The following is a 19,570-nucleotide window of genomic DNA, read 5'->3' on the forward strand; positions in this document are numbered from 1 at the left end:
CATACGTTTTGTTGGAGGTTTATTTACTTTCAGCGCTGTGGGATAACTACGATGGCCTGCTTAAAACAAAGACCAACAATACACACACACACACACACACACGGAGACAAAGCGCCAGTGACGTGTTTAACGTTCACCCAGAACAAAACTTTCCTGGAATCCGTCCCTGACCTCCCCAAACATATGGTTTCATTCCTCCCTTCCTTCACATAAAAAAAAAAAAAAAAAAAAGCGCCAAAGGCACAGCAGGTGCAGACGGGCGTCTCCAGCGGTGCCTCCGGCACAGCCGCCGCAGCACCGCGGCCGGGGGCCCTCGGGTGACCTGTCCCGGCTCGGTCCGGTCTCCCTGACGGGCTGGACACTGGAAAATGTGCCTTTTCGCTGGTCGGATGTCTGAAAGCTGGCTAATGCCCATCGACGTACCTGCCCCGTGAAGGAGGGCAATGGGCTGAGCAGCACTTCGTGCCGTTGCGGCGAGGAGGACGGCAGAGCATCATCTTGTTGGCAATGCATCGCTCAGGCAGCATGCGGCCCCAGCGCCCCGAGCCCCTGGTTTATAATTATAAAGAATAAATCCATGCGTTGGCTTTGAAGCCTTTCCCTACGCACGTGAAGCGCGGTCGTTTCAAGGCTGATTTGCTCAGCCCCTCCATAAAGCGCTTTTTTCTCCGTCCAGGCCTGGGGTGCCTTTTTTGAAGACTCAGCAGCAGCATTTGAGGGTTAAACCACCAAACCGCTGCGCAGGAGCGGAGGTGGCATGGCACGGCTGCTTATCCTCACTACACCGGGCATTTGAAATAAAACAGAAATTTAGGTTTTGTTATCTTAACAGGCCGTGGGATGGGCTAAATTTGGATTTCAGGTTTGTAACTGTAGGGTGTCACCACTCAGCAGCATTCATTTGGGGCCGTACGTGGGGGAGAGCAGACGCTACCCGCTGTCTGCACAAGTGACCTAAACTGTTTTCACTCTCCAGGTAAAACCTGAGTTTTATTTGTAACGCATGGCTATGCCGGCTGTTGCATCTTTAATTTGTATTGTTTACTTAGTCAGCTTTAACCTCCTCATTTTCCACTCGCGGGTAATTTGCAGTTGGCACTGATGCAATTATGTTGCAATTATTATTTCCTTCTAGAGTCAGGATGCAAACATTTTCATGTGTTCTCAAATTTCTGGAAACACTCTGGCATCAACCTGTAGAAGTTTCTACCATGGAGTGAAGGCAGATGCTGTTTGCCACGGCCAGCGAGACCCTGTGGCACCCGGGGAGAGCCCAGGGCAGGGCGAAAGCTGCTGGGGCAGCAAGGGCTTGGGGCTGGGGGCTCACCGGGGACAGGATCCCTCCTGGAAGGGCAGCGAGGGGATGGACCTGCCGGGAAGGGCTGATGCCCTGCAGCTGATGAGAGGGCAGCACCGCGGGTTTATAAACTGGCCCCGGAGCCAGCCTGGGCCTTGGGGACACAGCAGGAGGGGTGGGTGCTTGGGGAGAGGCACAGCGCAAGGGGTTGAAGGGTTTGGGGGTCTGCAAAGCAGGCTGTAGGAGGAAGAGGGTGTCTCACGTGTGATTGAGTAGGCTAGAGTTAGACAAGCTGCTCTGGAGGATCTTGAAATTGTGTTGTGTCTTCCTGAGCTCCTGCTGCCACCAGCCTTTCGTGTCTGTCCAGTACACCCTGGGCTCTGCCAGTGCTCACCCTTCATCTTAAGCCTGAGCTCACCGTGTTGCCAGAGTCAGGGAGCGGGACTAGCGAATATACCTGTTTTCTTCTATTCTTCTTTGTCTTTTCTTTTGGTTCTTGGCTTTGAAGCACCCCATGAGATCTTCCATCCCAGTGCCACGGCAGGCTGGGCTGCAGCATCTGTGGTGGGTGATGGCATGGTGTGTTAGCAAGGGGCTGGAGCTGAGGCTCTCCTCCACTGCTAAGAGACTTGCTGAGGGTTATCGAATCCAGAAGGAACTCCCTCTTCAAACGAAGGACTGGGAGATCCCTTACTTCAGCGTCCTGCTTCACTCCTTATCACTGAAAGGTGCCTTTTACCTTCCCCACTAGAGCATGGCAATACTTCACTATCTAAATCCCCTTTCACTCTCTGCAGGTAGAGTGGTAACAACCTCATTAAGCAACAAACCTGGACAGAAAGGCTTTCTCCCAGCCTGTTCAGGACCAAAACATCAGCACCTTGGCCCGGCCCCAGCTGGAGGACCTCACGCAGATGGCACCTTTCCTTGCCCGCCTTGGGACGCACGCCGAAGCCACCTGAAGGCAAGCGGCCTGAGATGTGATCGGCAAGGTTGGAAATGCGGGCAGAGTCCTTGAAAGCCTCAGCCTCGTCGATCTGCGGCTGCCGGGGCGCTTACCCCAACTTTTAACCCTCTGCAGCTGAGTTATCCATGATGCAGACTTCGAAGAAATAAGATCTGCCTAGAGAGAAGGGCTGGAAGACTTAATTAGCTGCCTGCTAGCACTTAGCAATTACTGCTGTACGGTATGCCCCAATTATGGTACTATTAACTTTAGTTCTCTGGAAATTCAGTGATTAATACTACTAATAATTCTACTGACCTCAAAGTAATTGCAGAACATTAAAGGAGAAAACTGTTTCTAATTAAGCAATCCCCAATCCTTATGTTTTCTCTTTTTCCAAGCCTCTGGTGCCCTCTCGGCTGTCCCGGCGCGGGGCTTGCCTGGCTGGGGAGACAGGACGTGCGGCGGGGCAGAAACTGCTTTTCCTCCCCCAAAAAAGTGACATTCCTGGAACTCTTCAGCATTTAAAAAACCAAAGCCTGTGCAAAGCATAATCCTGCGCTCTGTAAATGACTTCTGATGGGAAGTCTTTGTTTCGCTGCCTGATTAACCCCCCGCAAGGAGACCCGGCAGCCTCCGCCGGCCCCTGAATGTGTCGCTGCAGGTTGGAAAGCAGCAGAGATGCTGGAACACCAGCTCCCTCGTGCTTGCTCAGCACTGGGGTCTTTCCACCGCCTCGGGATTTAATCACGGAGCTGAATCAAAAGGGTAAATATTTCCCTCTAGGAAAGCTCTTGAGGATGATAAAAGGGTCCGGACTGCTCTCAGCTTTGTGTGGGGAAGGCAAAGGGATGGGAATGAGCTGAATGAAGATGAAAGTTTATCTGGAAAAAAAACATCAACTGACCTACCACATTTCCACGGGCTTTCCCAGAGCAGGCTGGGCTGAAGGGATGCATTCCCGGAGCACGCAGGATGCCAGACGCAGCGGTCGCACGGCCCTCGCCGGAGGTTGCCCCTTTGATGCTGGTTGGCTCCAGGAAGAAAACGCTTGTGGTTTCTTCTTCCTTCTGCTGCAGAGAGCGCTGGGGCTGGGATCTGGGCCGGGACGGCCGGGCACTGAGCAGAAATGCAGCTCAGGAGCTGCTGGGAGCTTTCGCAAGCAGGGAAATAGGCAGAAGTGTTCCTCTCCCCAAACCGGGAACAGCCTCTCCCTGTGGGCTGGTCACAGAAAACCCAAACCCTTTCAAACAAAGGAAACAAAAAAGCCCACGGTGTTTGGAGGTGAAGAAAAGGCTAGGTCCCTTTGGGGTTGCTGCCATGTAGCATCATTGCTGGCTGGCAGGGCTCTGACTCGGCCCCAGGCAGCCCCAGCGCGTGGCTTCTTCCTGCCAACCTCTGAAAATGGTAATTTAATAAAAACTGATGCTAGCTCTCGTGATCTGAATGCGTTGCCTTTCAAAATGAGAACCAAATGGGAGTAGTCCAGCCCCAGTCTGCGCTGGGTGCTTGCAGTCATGCTGCATGAGGCCTGAAGCAGAGCAAAAAAGCAGCCTAGGTGAGCCCTGTTAACACTGAAACCTAATGAGGAAAAAGGCTGCGTGCTGCTAAGCGCCTTGCTCTGGGCACTGCAGCTCAGTGAGGACGAAGCCCAGGTCGTGCTCAGCACATGAGTAGCCACAATAGCCCTGTCTCCACACGCTCTTTGGCAGGAGGCAAATCCCTGTCCTGTCCGCTTGTGCTTTGGCCCATCAGTGAGGGAAAAGCAACCAAACCACTCCCAAAATAGTGAAATAAAGAACTCAAATGCTGCAGACGGGAGGGTTTCTTTCTTCTTATTTTTTAGTTCTAAAATGCAGCAACAGAAAACAGAAGGGTAGAGAAATAATGAAGTTCCCAAACTGACCATTCGTGTTTAAAAAACGACTAGGGATGAAAAGAAAATTTCATCTTGTACAATGAGGTTGTCAAAATTACCAGCTTTCATATATTGTACGTATTTGTGTGTGTGTGTGTATATATATATATATGCCTTATATTTAAATATAATATCCCCTTGGCAAGGGATCAATGAAAATTTTCCTCTAAAGTTTACCTCCAAAATACAAAGTGAAGATTATCTCATTCAAACATGTCACTATATGTAAATATCACTTTAAAGGCAGCTTTACAAGGCCAGTCTTTTGCTGCCATTTTATCTTACTCTTTCTTACAAAATTCAGAGAAATGTTCCAGAATATATCAAATGCTCAATTTTTGTCTTGGGGAGCAGGGTGGGGAGGCAGAGAGCTGTCTCTAGAAAGGTCCTGCATTATTATGGAATTTTGCTTTTCTTCTTAGGTATTTAAAAGCAATGATAGGCAATGCTTTACAATAAATAAAACAATGCAACCGGCAGTGCAACACTTGGGACCGTGCTGTATTCCCAACGCGCTGTGTTAGCTTCTAACTCCCTTCCGGCACCCCTGGGAGCAGCGAGACTGTCGGGGAAACAACTGACCGCTACCTAAGTTGCACTTAGTAAGGATTTGGAGCAAAGGAGCTTTTTCATTTAAAGGCTGAGCCAATTGAGAGGAAAAAAAAAACCAAACCTGAAACCAAACAACCTCTCAATCTTTTTCTCCCCTTTTAAGCCCCAAATCTTGGCACGCTGAGCAGCAGGAGACGGGATTGAAGGAGATGTCTTTACCACGCGCGTGTCCAACAGATGCATCCAGCAGAGCGGGGGCTGGCGCAGCGTCCAGCCACCTGGAAGGGACAGCCTCTGCGAGACGGTTACGTCCAAGTGGGCTGGTCAACACGCTTCCAAGAGAGGTAAGGGGACCTGAAAACCCAAGTCATCCCGGCGCGGCTTCTCGCTGCTCCCCACGGAGCTGCGGTCGGATCTTCGCAGGCTGTCTTCAGCGGGTGTTTCACTCCAGCCTCCTCTCCCGGCAAACGGCTGGGCTGAAGCCGCGCTGACCGGCCCGTTGGGCTACCAGGGGCGTCGTGAAATGTCCAAACACTCCGCTCACACCCCTTTGCAGATGGGCCACGGTTGTTTTGTTAAATAAGCCAGCTATTAGCAAGTTTCTGTAGCTGGTTTTTTTTTTTTGTCTGGATGGGGTTTTTTTCGGTCGTCTTGTTTCTACTCTGGCATGCCAGAGAGATTTATAGAAGCAACATCAAAAGGCCTGAAAGCGTAGGGGATGTACGTGCTAAACTGACCACTGGCCCACCGATTTGTCAAGCTGGTATTTTATTACAGCACTGGCAACCAGGGGAGGCGACAACTATGGTAAAATCAAATTCGAAAGTCAACAGTGAAAATGCATCAAGGTTGACCACTTTCAGCCACCCTCCCAGTAATCCCTGCTCCTTCCCAGTAATCCCTGCTGCTTCCCTCCAACAGCATGATGAGGGAGGAAAGATAAATTGCAGGCAACAAAACGCACCAAACATATATGAATAAAAAGCACACTGGTCTATTGAAGACTGTGATGTAGAAAATACTCACAGGTTACTCACGTGCTGTTACCCTCAGACATCTGAAAACGGTCCAGCCATCAAAGGAGAGATGACTGGCACTGTCACCGCAGCTCAAAGTTATGGTAAGCAAGTGTTGTTAATCTGATTATTAAAAAGGTGTGAAAGCGTGCAGAGTTGTGTGCAGCTGCAGGACCGGTCAGAGGAAAAAATAAAAAGTGATGCTTAAGGGAAGAGACTGGAATGACAATTATTTTATCCTGCAAAATCTCCAATTAGGAGTTGAAAACTTAAGGACGGAGGCCAAACAGCAGCGAGGACTAGATAAGGTGAAGATTGGTTTTGTTTTATAATCAATAGGGTTTTCATACTAAGAAAATTTACTGCAAAACAAGCAAATCAGTGGAAAAAAATTGAAAACACAGGATCCATTCTTTAAAAACACACAAAATATTTTTATAGCTAACTACAAACATAACGATAGACATTTACAAGATCTCTTAGTGCATATTTACACTTACTTTTTTGTTTTCTTTCCTAGAATTAAAGCTGCCAGCATCTTCAAAGACTTTAGGGCTGTTTCAACAGCTGAACTACAAAACAGCTCAGTCACAAATTACAAAATAAACTGGATGGTTTAAATAAAGAGGAAAAAATAATCCACATGATTCACTTCAATATAGATTTATATAGGAAAGATCACTCTCTTGACACATTTTCTAAGGCTGTGAAATGGCAAACTTTTAGTATTTTAATTTATGCTTTGATATTTTGGATCCTAAAGAGAAGCAGCTAACCGGTCACTCATTTCTCGCCTTTTAGACCACAACCCTGCTGAAAGGGAAACTGGGGTGAAGCCATTCGCCCCCCAAAGCTCCTCCTCTACAAATGGAAGAGACCTAAATGACAGGACAGGAGCCCTGAGCGATGCCTCTCTCGGGGATGGAGCCCGCGCCACAGCCAAAGCAAAAGGGCAGCTATTTCCCAGCTCTCCCCGGAGGCAAGGCTTGGAAGCTCCCTTGCTCCAGACTGCTCTCCAGTTATTTCAGCATCTCCATTGCTGATCCTGAGCAGAGCCCAAGCTGAACGAAAGCAAGTGTTCAAGGACTTCAGAACTCGGAGCGACACAGGTTCTGCTCGAGTTAGGAGGGCAGACGGTCGCCTTTTTCTTAAATCTCAATAGTTTAGCCCAGCCCTAACGTATAGTTGGACAGCACAGTGCAAACCAGATGGGTTTCAATGCTTCTGAAAGCCTAAGAGATGATGATGTTGGAAGTCAGACTCTAGAACCAACTTAGAATAAGATCTTTTTGAAAAGAAATGTATTTTCTTCATAAATACAGTACAATTACATTTTACAATGTCTTTTTACTTTCTAGACATATAAATGCTAGCTTTTAAAAAAAAAAAAAAAGAGTTCCTATACAAATACATGAAAAGAGACCCCCCTCCCCATAGCCCCCCGCTCCCCACCCCTGGCACGGAGCAAACCCATCGGCCGCGGCGTGAAGCAGCACAGTGAATCCCAGGCTAACCTGTGCCAGCCCTCGCAGGGAGGGAGAGAAAGCCAAATTACCCCTGGGGTTTTGCTTGCCCTGACTGCACCGAGTTCATATTGCCACCATGTTATAAGCAACGGAAAAAGCACATCGTCTGGCCACGGCTGTCGGGATTCACTGTACGGGTGTCACGGCTCATGGGATGCGGTTGGTACACGTCTCACGCACCGCTGGGCATCGGCGTGGGCTCCTGGAGCAGGAGGTGTCCTTGGAAACGGTTCTGGCCTAAAACCCTGCAAGTCCCCTCACTCAGGCAGCCTCAAAAACGAAGCAAAGCTAATGCCAGTTTTCAGCCTCTCACTCTACCAACTTGCCGACAGAGGCAGAGACCACACAGAAAGAATTTCAGCCCCCTGACAGTACTTGCTGACCTCAGCCACCCTTTGCAGGCTCCTGAGGAGCAACTCACAGATCCCCATGAGCCCTCAGACCACAGACAGAAAATTGCTGCTCTAGAGTTGCCAGGTAGGAGCTATTTGAAGTCAATAATGACATCGGGCCGGATGGGAACAAAAGCCTCTAGATCTCCGGCAGTTCCCTGAGCTGTCAAATCCCAAAGGAACTGCCCAAGGGAAGGACTTGTGAGTTTGGCCATTCTGTAAGCAGTAAAAGGAAAGAGGAAAAATAACTAAACTTGATTTTCTTGTTTTGCTCTACAAAGAAGAATATGTGGCTTTCTTTATAAAAGCTACAATTCTGCTTCTAATACCCGAGTTTAAGAAAAACTCTTAGTCTAAAATTTTGGTTTGCAAAGAAGGTCATTGCAATCATTGTGTTAAAAATCACTTCCTACTAGAAATAAGCTCTACAGAAGGAAAAGGAACTAGGTGTGCAGTTTGTCTCCTTAAAGCAGTTTCTGTTTAAAAACAAAATAAAAATCTGTACAGAGAGACTGAAGACTATAGTACACATCTTCCTCAAAGCAAGCAGCTCTTTTACATTCACAGCAGGATGGCTCTGAGGAAGCTCGAGGGAAAGAATACGTTCCTGATGGCTCCTAGTTTGTCAGCACAGGAAAATGACCTCAAACTTCCACGTCAAAAGCTTTGGGGGTTTTGCTTTTGGAAGAAATCAAAACTACAAAATAGGGCAAAGAACCTGACCTAAGCAATGTAAAACTGCATCATCTTCTTCCAAATTTACTTCTATGGGCATAGAACTGCTAAGGCTCCTGCAATCCTGATGGCTTGGACTGTCAGAGACCACGTGGCTTCCATTTTTAGAGACGGTTGCTGTCCATAATCTGTATTTTATTCACAGAAAGCTATTATGTCCCTTTTTTTTTTTGGTAAAAGTAGATTACAGTGGCATTCAGTTTGAAAACAATGAGCTGCAAGGAGGATAAACAAATTATTTTTACCTAGTCCAGCTGAACAGCCAATATCAACTGGGGAAAATCACGTTTTCTAAGACAGATTTTCTCTGTAAAGGATCCAAATTTTCCTAGACGTTTTAGAATTAATGTGAATCAAGCAAGTTGGAACTGTTTATCTAGAGCCCTACAGTTGCAAAACTTCTTTCCTACTGCTGAGAAATACTTGTAAAGATGGAATAGAATTTTTCCTGACTTTAAAAGAACAGAGAAGCACTCAAACCTCTCCCCCCCTCTCTCACGCAGACACTCAATGGCATTTGATCTCCCTTATTGTTCATTCTAAGCCCAAACCACAAAATACAATATAGAAAATTATGCTGAAATGGCAGAAAGATGGACACCTTGAGCTAATGAGAAAAGCTTCTCCTGCATTTCCAACGACTGTGGAGGAGGAAGAGAAAACACTTCAAATCATCCAGAGTGGGCATTACATCATATAATGGGATGGAATTAAGCCAAGAGAAATAAATGTAAGACATTTTCAGGGATGAGAATGAAGAAGCTGTGAACAGTTTGTCTAGAAAAGGGTGGAGAACTAATTCAGACAGATTATTAGAATACACTTAGGGAAGGTCTACCGCACTGTCCAGAAAGACGTCGTCCCATATGGCAGAGACAGTCAAAGCCTTCAAGTGCAGCTCTGACGTGGTGACGGAATGGAGTTTGTCCTGCCCGTTAGAGCAGTCACTGGTAAAGCCAGGCTATTTAGACTTAGTTCATACCTTACCATATGCGTTTTGCCATCTCTAACTCCTGTGGGTCTAGGAATAAAGCCTGAAGAACGCTAACAAGCAGCAAATCTGCTAGAAATGATGGGAAGTGTTTTCCTTGTTTTTTAAGTGATTATCACTAGAAGACAAACAGAATCCAGCTCACGGCTGATCTTTAGGCACCGCTAAGTCAGCTGTGCAGCAGACAGAAGGCACCTCCTTTCACCTCCCAACCCTCCACTGTGAAATCCCTGTTATATCCGTTGATCTGGTAAGGCTATTTCAATTGGATACCATATCAGTGCCAACTAAGTAGGACATTCACTAACTGTTCGATGACTAATTGCTGATTTTCCTTATTTCTGGGGTGAAATGATCTGAAATGAAAATCTGGCTACTCTAGTGCTGCACAGAAAACTGAGACTAGCCAGGTTCCCAACGTGTGACCACTAGCTAATTAAATATTTTAACGTTCAAGTAAAAAAAAGTAGTTTTTAACAGAAATTAATATTGAAGTGTTTTAATAAAATGCAAAGACAGTAACAAAAAATACTCATTTACTTCTATTGGTCTTAATATCTCCTTACAGCATCTGCAACCAAAGCATTGCTGCATCTGTGCTAGTTCCCAAAAATCTGAAAGTGAACCTGCTGACTCAAATGTGTAACTTTCTTCTGTAATGCCTCTGGGACTTTCTTTAAGCTGCTCTCTCCAGTTAGATGAAGAAAAAAAATATTTTGGAAGGAGAGAATTTGCCATCTGAAACTTTACACAGAGCTTCTCTTTAAAGCTCTACCTCTGAGGCTTTGCTACATGAAAAAGAACTTAGTATCTCCAAGAAGGAGGCACACACAAAGTAGAAGGGCATTTGAAATATAGAAAAATCTGCTACGGAGAAAGATCTCCACAGATGCAGTAGATTAAGTTGCTAACACTGAAAAGCGACAGGGCTTGCCACTTGCACTATGGTAAATTTGGAGTAGTTCCACTAAAGCCAATGGAATTACAATGGCAGAAATCTGATCTAACAGATCAGGACTGAGCCTGTAAACTCTCCTTTTTTAATTTACGTAAAACATGAATGCAATATATTATTTACTATCCACTGTATAAATTATTGAAAAAGTACTTAAGTATAAAAGTGTGGCAAATCTTTCAATGAAACTAAAAATGTGAAATGCGACATTAATCACCGGAGTAATTTTTTTTAATAAAGAAATAACACAATTTGGGAAGTAAAAAAAACCAAAAAGAATGTTATTACACTGAAAATGGAAATCTTTCCAGCCTACGAATGTGAAATACCTATTCTGAGTTATTACACTGAGTGTAAATAGAAAGTGTAGAGAGAAATCTCCCTTGATCACAGCTCAAATTTATAAAAGTTTCTCAGAACACTTGTATTCTAAAACCATTAAGTGATGCTCACAACTAGGTCCCTGGTTCTGATCATTGTAAGGCCATTATGCTCACCTTACTGCGTTCAAGCTAGACATTTAACCAACAGCTCTGAGAGAAGGTACTTCTGTTTAAGAGACTTTAAAAATACTGAAGTGAAATATCAGATGTAGTGCACCTAAGTTCTTGTTTTTTCTCCAGATGTTACCAGATCCAGTATTTAAAAAATAAAGGGGGAAACTCTCAAAGAACAAGTGTTATGGGTTTTTTATAATTTAGAACAAATTATAAATTAACCTGTCCATACTTTTGAGACATAATATACAAGAGCAAACAGCTGAGTGTTCTTTTATTACTCAGGTACTACAATTTTTTCCTAATAAAAATGTCTTTTAAAAATTTCTTGCTACTGTATCCCAGCTCAGATCCTGGTACAGCCTTTCAGATGAGGTATTCTACCATCTCTCCATCTGGGAGGTCCTGCCCCATGGTCTGAACAGGGGCTTTTCTTTCAAGAGTGCTGGAGTGGAAGAGCGGTCCATCTACACGATGAGGAAAAACAAGAGACAGACAATCAAAGCTGTAACTTCAATGAGGTTAGAAAAATGACGTTAACATTTTAAAAGTCATCTTCTATCATTGGCCAAAAGTCAGCTAACAACTTCTTAGTTCATTTTAAAAAATTCAATTCTTCATGTATGTAGCCAAACAAATAAAGATATTTTACCAAATTCCCTTTGGGTATCTCCCACTGATACACAATGGCATATGAAACTGGAGTGACTGCATTTAAACCAATGTAGTCAGTGTAGACTTTCACCACAAAACCTGTTCCCCTGTCTCCCTCAATACCCATTAAATAGCATAGCATGGGCAAGATGCACAGCAGATCAGCCAAATTCACTCTTCCATAAAGAACAACATAATTGTAATGTGTCTGTAAGTAGAAAAGGCAAGGTTGTGTAATCTGCATTGATTTGGCAGAGTGGGCTGGAAAATGAGCAGCTCTTGCCAGCTCGGAGCTCTGTGGGAAGCAAATTCAGCTTCTGTGACAGTCACTGTCAACTGGATCTACTTGTGCCAACGCTGAAGTTGGTCCTGCGACTGGGACAGTATAATAACGAGACAGCTTTATCACGATAGTTACCTTTCCTTCTTCTTCCTCCCCCTTATCTGAGTCCACTTTGCTTTGAATACTCACTAAAATGCAACGGCCAGTTTCTACAGCTCATTTTCATACGCTGTTTAAACCCCACATGCTAATCGCAATTCACTTCAGAGTAGACACTGACTCAGAGACTATCCTGGGATTTGCGTATACCTGCTCCAATTCTTAAACTCACTATACCTCTCCACCCAGTGTGTCCATGCTTATGCTACCATTCTTAAGGCTTTATTTCCTTCAGAGCATTTGAGACCCCTCAGAACATTGTCAAGCTTGCCTCTGAAACCCACCTGTCCTCACAAAAACTAAACTCAGTTTTCCTGAATGGAAAAAGGGACGGCAGGGCCTGCCCCACAGAGCCGAACTGATGGCGAGCCAGTGGCAGGGGCCCCTCTGGGAGAGCAGCTGAGCTTTGTTACCTGTTTTGTCTGCACTGTAGGCCAGGTTGGTACTGGGGAGTCGTCCTGGTGTGGGAGCTGCAGTGGAAGGTGCAGCTTTGCTTTGTTCGTTCCCTCGGTCAGTCTGGGTGCTGCAGTCTCTGCTGCCTGTTTTTGAGTGGGCTGACAGCAACGGTGTGGAAGGAAGGACAGGAGAGGGGGTGGAGGGAATGGATTCGGAGCGATATTCTGTTCCCAGCAGAACACCTTTGTGGAAAAAGGGAAGTAAATTTCACAATCCCAGAAAACTAACTGGTATCAGTTCTGCACCCCGCTGTAGTACTTGCTCTAGGATCTGGAAGGCACTCCATGCTTCAGCAGATAGCACTAATTTACCTTTCTATAGCACCTTTCACCACTGGGTGCTGAAGTACCTGAAGAATAGCAGTATCCTCATGTTGCTGCATGCAAAGATACGCAAGTGGGCACTAACACCTTACTTCCCTGTCTCTAAGCAGTGGCCCATCTATGGCAGGGTAAATCTGCACAGTCTGAAATCAGCTGCAACAGACTCTCATTTACATTTCAGGGTCTTTTAGTCTCATAGGGAGTGCCTTTGGGCCTAACTTCGCCCAGGAAAAAAAAAAAAAATCATCTAAGATTTGCTTTGTTACAACTCATTTTCTCTGAACAATGGTGTTGAGCCATTCCAGACAGGAGTCATGTTAGTGCAGGCACAACACTACAGGATAGCAATCCTGATTAGTATCTCTACTCCTGTTCAAGGAGACTTTACACCTTCAGACAGCTGTAACAACCCAGCTGAAAGCAAGCACTTGGGAACTCTGAAAACCGTATCTCAAATATCCCTAAAGTCAGGTACCAAATTGGGAATAAAGGTTTACATATTTTAATGACAGAGCCTGGACATCAGAAGTCACTATTTCCCAAAAGTGATTAAAACAAGCAGTTGTTCCAAGTGTGTCCCATCCTGCCTGCAGCCAGCTTTACTGCACGCTAGGCCAGCTGATCTGTCTGTCCAACACACCTTCTTCCTTCTGCTGCTCCTGCCTCCCCTCTAAGCAGTGACTCGCATATCTGAATTGCCACTGTTATTTAAAAATTACCTAGGCTGCCTTTCCAGCTCTTGTCCTCCCTCTTCTCCTCCAGGATGGGAGTGCTGCTCAGTGTTGACGAGTGGGACAGCAAGCCCGAGCCAGCATTCGAAATGGACATCAGCGACTTGGCGGGTCTCATTGAGGAGAGCTGGTCTGTCTTACCAGGCTCCTTCCGGGAGCGCTGCTGCAGGACTTTGATCATGGCATCCTTCTCAATGATCTGAGCGTGCAGAGTCTTAATCCTTTTTGAGAAGTACAAAGAAGAACAATGCACTTGTACTCCTGTCTCCTTGGACTGAGGCCTCAGTGCCTCCATGGCTGTGACTAGGACTCCCTTAGGCATTTGGGGAGGCAGAGAGAGGATGCCGCTGAGCTTACTGCCCTGAATACTGGCTGCTCACTGGCCCACCAGAGCAGATCATGCATGAGACTTCCTGTATACATGAGAGAATGGCACTGAGATACCCACCCACCTTTGGCTACTGGAAGCTGCTCTAAACAGCCATGGAAGGGGCTTTGAGACAAAGCTGAGAGTTATGGGCAGGACATGAGACCAACAGAAAGAAGAGGATTAACACACTTTGGGGAGTCTGCACCGGACCTAACCCCAGGGAAAACAGTTTTGTGAGACTGTTAAGAGGTAGCTGAAGCCTGGGGTCTGATGAAGATGCCCTGAAGAGAGAAGAGGAACAAGCTAGATGCAAAAAACCTAAGACAAGGCTTTTTTGCATTAGCCCTCAGTATCAAGACAGGTTTTGGATTGCTATGTAGATAATTCCTCGGCCAAATGAGCGTCTGGCATCCTACATCGTTGCTATCGGTGAAGACACAAGAATTTCTGGTTCTGAGGCGTCTACCCAGACAATTAATTTAAAATCCCTGTCCTAAAGAAGCCAGATAGAACCAAACTGCATTTTACCTTCCCTCCATGTCGAGACACCTCCTGTTGGCAAGCAGGATCTCTTCCTCCTCCTTCTGAATGCGAGCTTCCAGTGAGGTGTCATAGCTAGGGTTAGGCGAGTGGCTGATCACTGTCGTGTCCCTGAGAACAAGCAGTAGAGCAGATGAAGGACCAGCTAAGGTTGCTGCTTTCCTCCTAGCACCACAAAATTATTGCTCAAAAGTAACAAACAAGAATATCCACTTTTTTTGAGTTTAGGCTTGCTCAGTGTCTTCCACAAATCCAACTCCCAGTCCTAATGAAAGAAGGATTACAAAAATATGCAAGTCATTACAACAATAGTCAATCTACTGTCCATCTCGGGCCAGTCTATAATCTAACTGATTCACTGTACTATTGTAAACTGATCGATGAGGCAAATCCAAGGACATGGGGTGTGGGAAGGACGATATAGAACACTAGGCACTTTTCTTCAATTGAAAAAGTGCAAACGTCGCTTCAGATATAAAGCTTTTTCCCTTCCCCTTCCAACAGTATCATACAGGGAATCTGAGTAGCAAAGGGAACTAGGCATGGAAGTTTCTTAAGCAATCCTAAGCAGCTTGGTCCAAAAAACTTGGAGTGGGCTGTAAACAGTTTTAGATTGATTTCATATAGTGCCTGATGTCAACACTGTGATAGTTGTTCAGTCCACTAACCAAAACATGAGTATTTCATTCTACTTGTTGCTGTTCAGTCAGAACAAAGTCACTGTGCTACGCTCTGTATCGCTGTATGACTCGTAACATTAAGAGCATGTTACTGACATAGCTATGCATTAACATAATTAGAAAAAAAACACACACAGAAAAAAATTTGCAGTTACCAAGAGCTCCAATTCATTGTAATAAGAAATCTGTTCTCTTAGACCCAGCAGGTCTAAGAACTGTCTGGTAAATGTATCTTTAACTCTGCAAAAGTTCAGATCAGGAACAGCAAAGCACCAATGTGAAGGGCATAAGAAGGTCATTCATCAAAGAAACCTAACCTGACCCAGATTCCTGTCTGTGCTGTAAAGCATCCTTCCTGCAACCTCAACTTCCTAACGGATGCTATTTTCCACTATCAAAGAAAAGGGAAAGAAATTTGTGCACAGTGTAGATGAGACTGCCACTGAAATTAGTGGAATCCCTCACAGCCTATATTTTTGGAGGAGATACTATAGGTGCCAACTGCATATAAACTTGCAGAAGTATTGACACTAATGGAATACTCGTTTTTAGAGGAGAAGCAGGTAGAAGGAAATGGAAAAACAGAGGTTGTCTCTTTCCTGACTGGAAGGCATTCTTGTTCATTTAACAAAACCTGAACAGGCCTAACACATCCCCTCTCATTCCATGATAAACAATAGACCAGACCCCTACTTATCAGCGCATGCTGAAAATATAACATGGCCTCTAAGGACAAGCAGTAGCAAGAGCCTTTAGAGAATCTCTGGGGAGGTGGAAAACAGTGCACAAGAAGCATCAATAGCCTAAAATAACAGCCTGCTTCTGGAGCAAGATAAATCTTTAAACGCTAACACAGCAGATCTGCAACTTTACCCCTGGAATTCTAGTATGATCTTATGAGCTAGGAAGCCAGTTGCGGTAACATCCCTATTTGAAACAATCTAAAATAAAATCTGCCGTCAAGAACCAGAAACTAGCGAGCAATGAAATTATATGTAAGCAATACCTAATGCTAAAGAGTTGCACTCCCATAACAGCTCTTGTTTACCAACTAGCCAAAGCACTTGGGCCTATTTACAGCCATAATAAGTGTTTCTGTCCAGTTGTCTCGGAATGTGAGCTTGTTACCAAATTTCAGACACCCTTCCCTTCCCACCCCCACAAGCAGTGCTCTCCATACACAGCAGAATGTTTTGAGCAGAATTTCCTAGTAGATGTTTCTGGTTACCAACCGTGTTGAGGACAATACCACAAAGTAATTTGCAAAAACATTCTGGAGAACAAGTAAGCCATTCAGGGTGAATGATGTGAATCACCAAGCTTACCTCATCTCACACGACTTCAGCGAGGACTGACTCCTGTTTAAAAAAATAAAAAACAAAAACCCTTCTCATACACCTATTTTTGAATCAACAGCTTCTAGGAATGGCTCAGAACAATTCTAGTCTGGAAAATGGCTCCTGCATGTGGAGAAATCTTCCCCTGGAAAAAAGTTTCTAATTGCTGGCAATTGCACAGCTCCCAGGAAAAGCAGCCAAGCTCCACTTGCATGCAGAAGTCTGAGAAGCCATTCAGACCACAAGGCGAAGTATCATGGGAGGGTGGTATGACAACATTCCTTGGTGAGAAATATGACATTCAACTGGAAAAAGAAAATAATCCCTGTACTATGAAAAGTCTCATTTACCTCTGAGCAGCCACAGTTGCAGCTGCATCCAAAGCAAACTGTCTCATCACACTCTCCTCCAGGTATTTTTGTTCCCACTTGGTCATGTCAGCTTCCAGAGCAAGAATCCTTTCTTCCTTCTCGCGCAGGAGTTCCATAAGCGCCGTGGCGTTGTACTCCGAGACGTTGGCAGTCTGAGATGTACCCTGACGCTGATTTCCGAAAGGGGGGAAAAAAAAAAGTCATCTCAGGATGCATCTGTAAGACTCAGGGTTGGTTTGTTTGCTTTTTGTCTGAAGGACAGAGGCTGGTCCAGAGCAGCACTGGCTTGATGCAAGAACCCCCCCGAGTGAAATGTACTGGCCTATGCCATGTTGGGCAGACTAGGTGACGGTAATGGTCTCCTTTAGAGCTTAATCTGAAACATCTGCAGGGGCAGTTCAGCCTCACTCTGTCAAAACCAGGAAACAAGCTCATATAATGCAAGAAAGGCTCCTTCTATTTTCCAAATGTTAAAGCTCAAAAGTCATAAAACATCAAGCACTGCTCCCAAGAAAGACAGCTTAACTCACAGCACCCATGCTAGAGTGCTTCCTGGTGCCATTCCAGAGCTGGTCAATACTAACAAGCAAATATCTGAGATGGAAAATACTCCTCCTAAGGCCTTTTTCCATGCACAAAGCCCCACACGTGTGTCCGAGAGCTAGATCATGCTATTCAGGTCTGATGTCTACAGCCTATCCATAATGCCTAAAGTAACACAGACTTACTTCCAACACTGTTCCAGCAAAACACTAACTAGTATACAAGAGTTATCACACCTTTAAAAAAAATACATCCAAAATATTTTTAAAGGATTTGGTTATTAAATCAATATGATCAGTGTATACCTGTGGATTAAGTAGCTGGGGATTAAAAATAATTCAGTTCTAAAGCAAGATTTGGAAGACAGGCAGTGTTCCCTTTCAAAACAAGAAAGAGTGAAGATTTGCTGAGCTAACAGTTCAACGGATAAAATGCATCATTTTATATGGAAGTCTCATCCGGGATTAGCAGGATATTTGACTTAAAAATAAAAAAAATTAGTTTAAAAGAAAATAAATTGGGCAGAGAAGCTATTTTATGTTCAGCTCAGAATTCTTAACCATGACAAGAACGCTATTTTTTTGTGTTGACTCAGGCTCAATGTCAAAAATTGTGGGGTTCAGAGTACCTAATCTTCCAAAGGCAACACAGAAAAGTTTATCAAATTACTGTAACTCCTACTAAAACCAATATAAAAAATACAAGTAAGATTTAAATATCTGTTCCTACGCAGAGGTGGAAGTTGGGGGATAAACATAACCTGAAACTAAATGCGATTTAGAACACAGGCCAGCATCCTATTTCCAGTAAAATTTACAAACCTGACAGATCACCTATGTTTGACATAGGTTGAAATAAAACTAAAACTTCACATCCAATTCGTAACACCACTGCACGATCTACTTCTCATTCATTCTTTTCACTGAAAAAGACTCACGTTACAATTGTAAGAATATACTCTATGTGAAGCTCCCAACTGTTTCCATCAACTGCATTTACAGAATTGGTTTTGCTGTTTTGGTTTTATTTGGGTTTTTTAAATGCAAAAGCTTTTTGAAGGGCCTCTTTTCAGGCCAGCTGTTAATGAATTTTATATAAAATCTCAAACTGTGAATAATATTTTTAAAATTATTTAAAAGTAAATATAACCAGGTTACTTAAAGATAGAACACCATCTAGCTGTATGGCTATGTCTGAATCTTGTCACGTGATGGATCCCCTACTGCTCTCTTATCTAAATTTTCTGGTTGGAATGGAAGAATTAAATCAAGTAAAAACAATAGAATGGCCAGCAAATCCACGATTCTAGTTGCCAAAAGAAAAATTTGTTAATTTTACAAGATGGAAGAAACCACTGCCCTTCTTTTATGTGTGGTGTAGGGTATAGTGTACAATGCTACAAGAAACCTAGTATGGCACAGGGAAACAGCGCGTACCTGCTGCATCCGGAGAGACTCCAGTTCTCTCTCCAGCCGGGTCCGCAGCCTATGTTCCAGCTGTTCCCGTTTCTCACATGCTGCCTGCAGCTGAACCAAGGCCTGCTGCATCTTCTCCACCTTCTCAACATAGACCTGCTTCTTTTTGAGCTGAAACAAAGGAAGAAAATGCAACATCAGTTACATAATGAGAACAGGTGAGTGAACTTCTGGCTTTGTACACATTGCCAAGGACAAAAACACCAGCCGGGACGAACATGTCCAGACGACTGCTCTCAGTGTGCCTCAGACTCCTGCTCTGGACTCCACACTCAGGATGTTACAGATCTTTCCCATCTCTGCTTTCCTGCTAGGTGTTATTTGTTCTTTTCGTCCTCAACGACCCGACGGTAATGATGGGGAAACTGAGGTAATTATCTGTTGCAAATGATTGAGAGCAGTGATGGGCTAGAAAGGGTATCTGGGTTCATAACAGACAGTGTTTAAGGGACTTGACATAGGTTACCAAGGTAACTGTAGCAAAGACAGCATTTAGAGCGGGTCCACAAGTTGGGAACGCTTCTCAGTGCAATATTGAAAATTGCTGGCAGTGTTTTTATGAGATTAAGCAGAAACTGAATGAAAACTTGCAGTTATTCCAGTCCCATAACAATAAAATAATGAATAGGATCAAAGCATACACTAGACATGCTCTGTGCTCTCTCCACACTGCAGCCAGGTTTATTCTAGCAGTCTGGACATTCATCTCGGTCATCTTGGCCCTGTGTGTCCTGAGAGGTCCTGCTCCATTCCTTACCCCTGCCCTTCCGTCCTCCTCCATCATTCATCCTGCAAACCAAGCTGCTATCCTGCCTCATAGTAA

At 44.6% G+C, this 19,570-nt stretch overlaps 1 protein-coding gene across 2 annotated transcripts in view; it reads right to left on the reverse strand.

The window, feature by feature from the left end:
- Positions 1–7,189: 7,189 nt before the first annotated feature.
- AMOT (angiomotin) overlaps positions 7,190–19,570 on the reverse strand; it is a 51,885-nt gene continuing 39,504 nt past the window's right edge. For both annotated transcript variants that reach the window (XM_050901704.1, XM_050901705.1), the window contains exons 8-13: positions 18,709–18,858; positions 16,709–16,899; positions 14,330–14,452; positions 13,420–13,652; positions 12,335–12,559; positions 7,190–11,292 (exon numbers count right to left, since the gene is read on the reverse strand). In XM_050901704.1, coding sequence (XP_050757661.1) covers positions 11,192–11,292; positions 12,335–12,559; positions 13,420–13,652; positions 14,330–14,452; positions 16,709–16,899; positions 18,709–18,858 — 1,023 coding nt within the window. In that variant the 3' untranslated portion in view covers positions 7,190–11,191. The remainder of the gene's footprint in view (positions 11,293–12,334; positions 12,560–13,419; positions 13,653–14,329; positions 14,453–16,708; positions 16,900–18,708; positions 18,859–19,570) is intronic.

This window comes from Gymnogyps californianus, chromosome 9, assembly GCF_018139145.2.
Source record: "Gymnogyps californianus isolate 813 chromosome 9, ASM1813914v2, whole genome shotgun sequence".
Taxonomy (NCBI): Eukaryota; Metazoa; Chordata; class Aves; order Accipitriformes; family Cathartidae; genus Gymnogyps; species Gymnogyps californianus.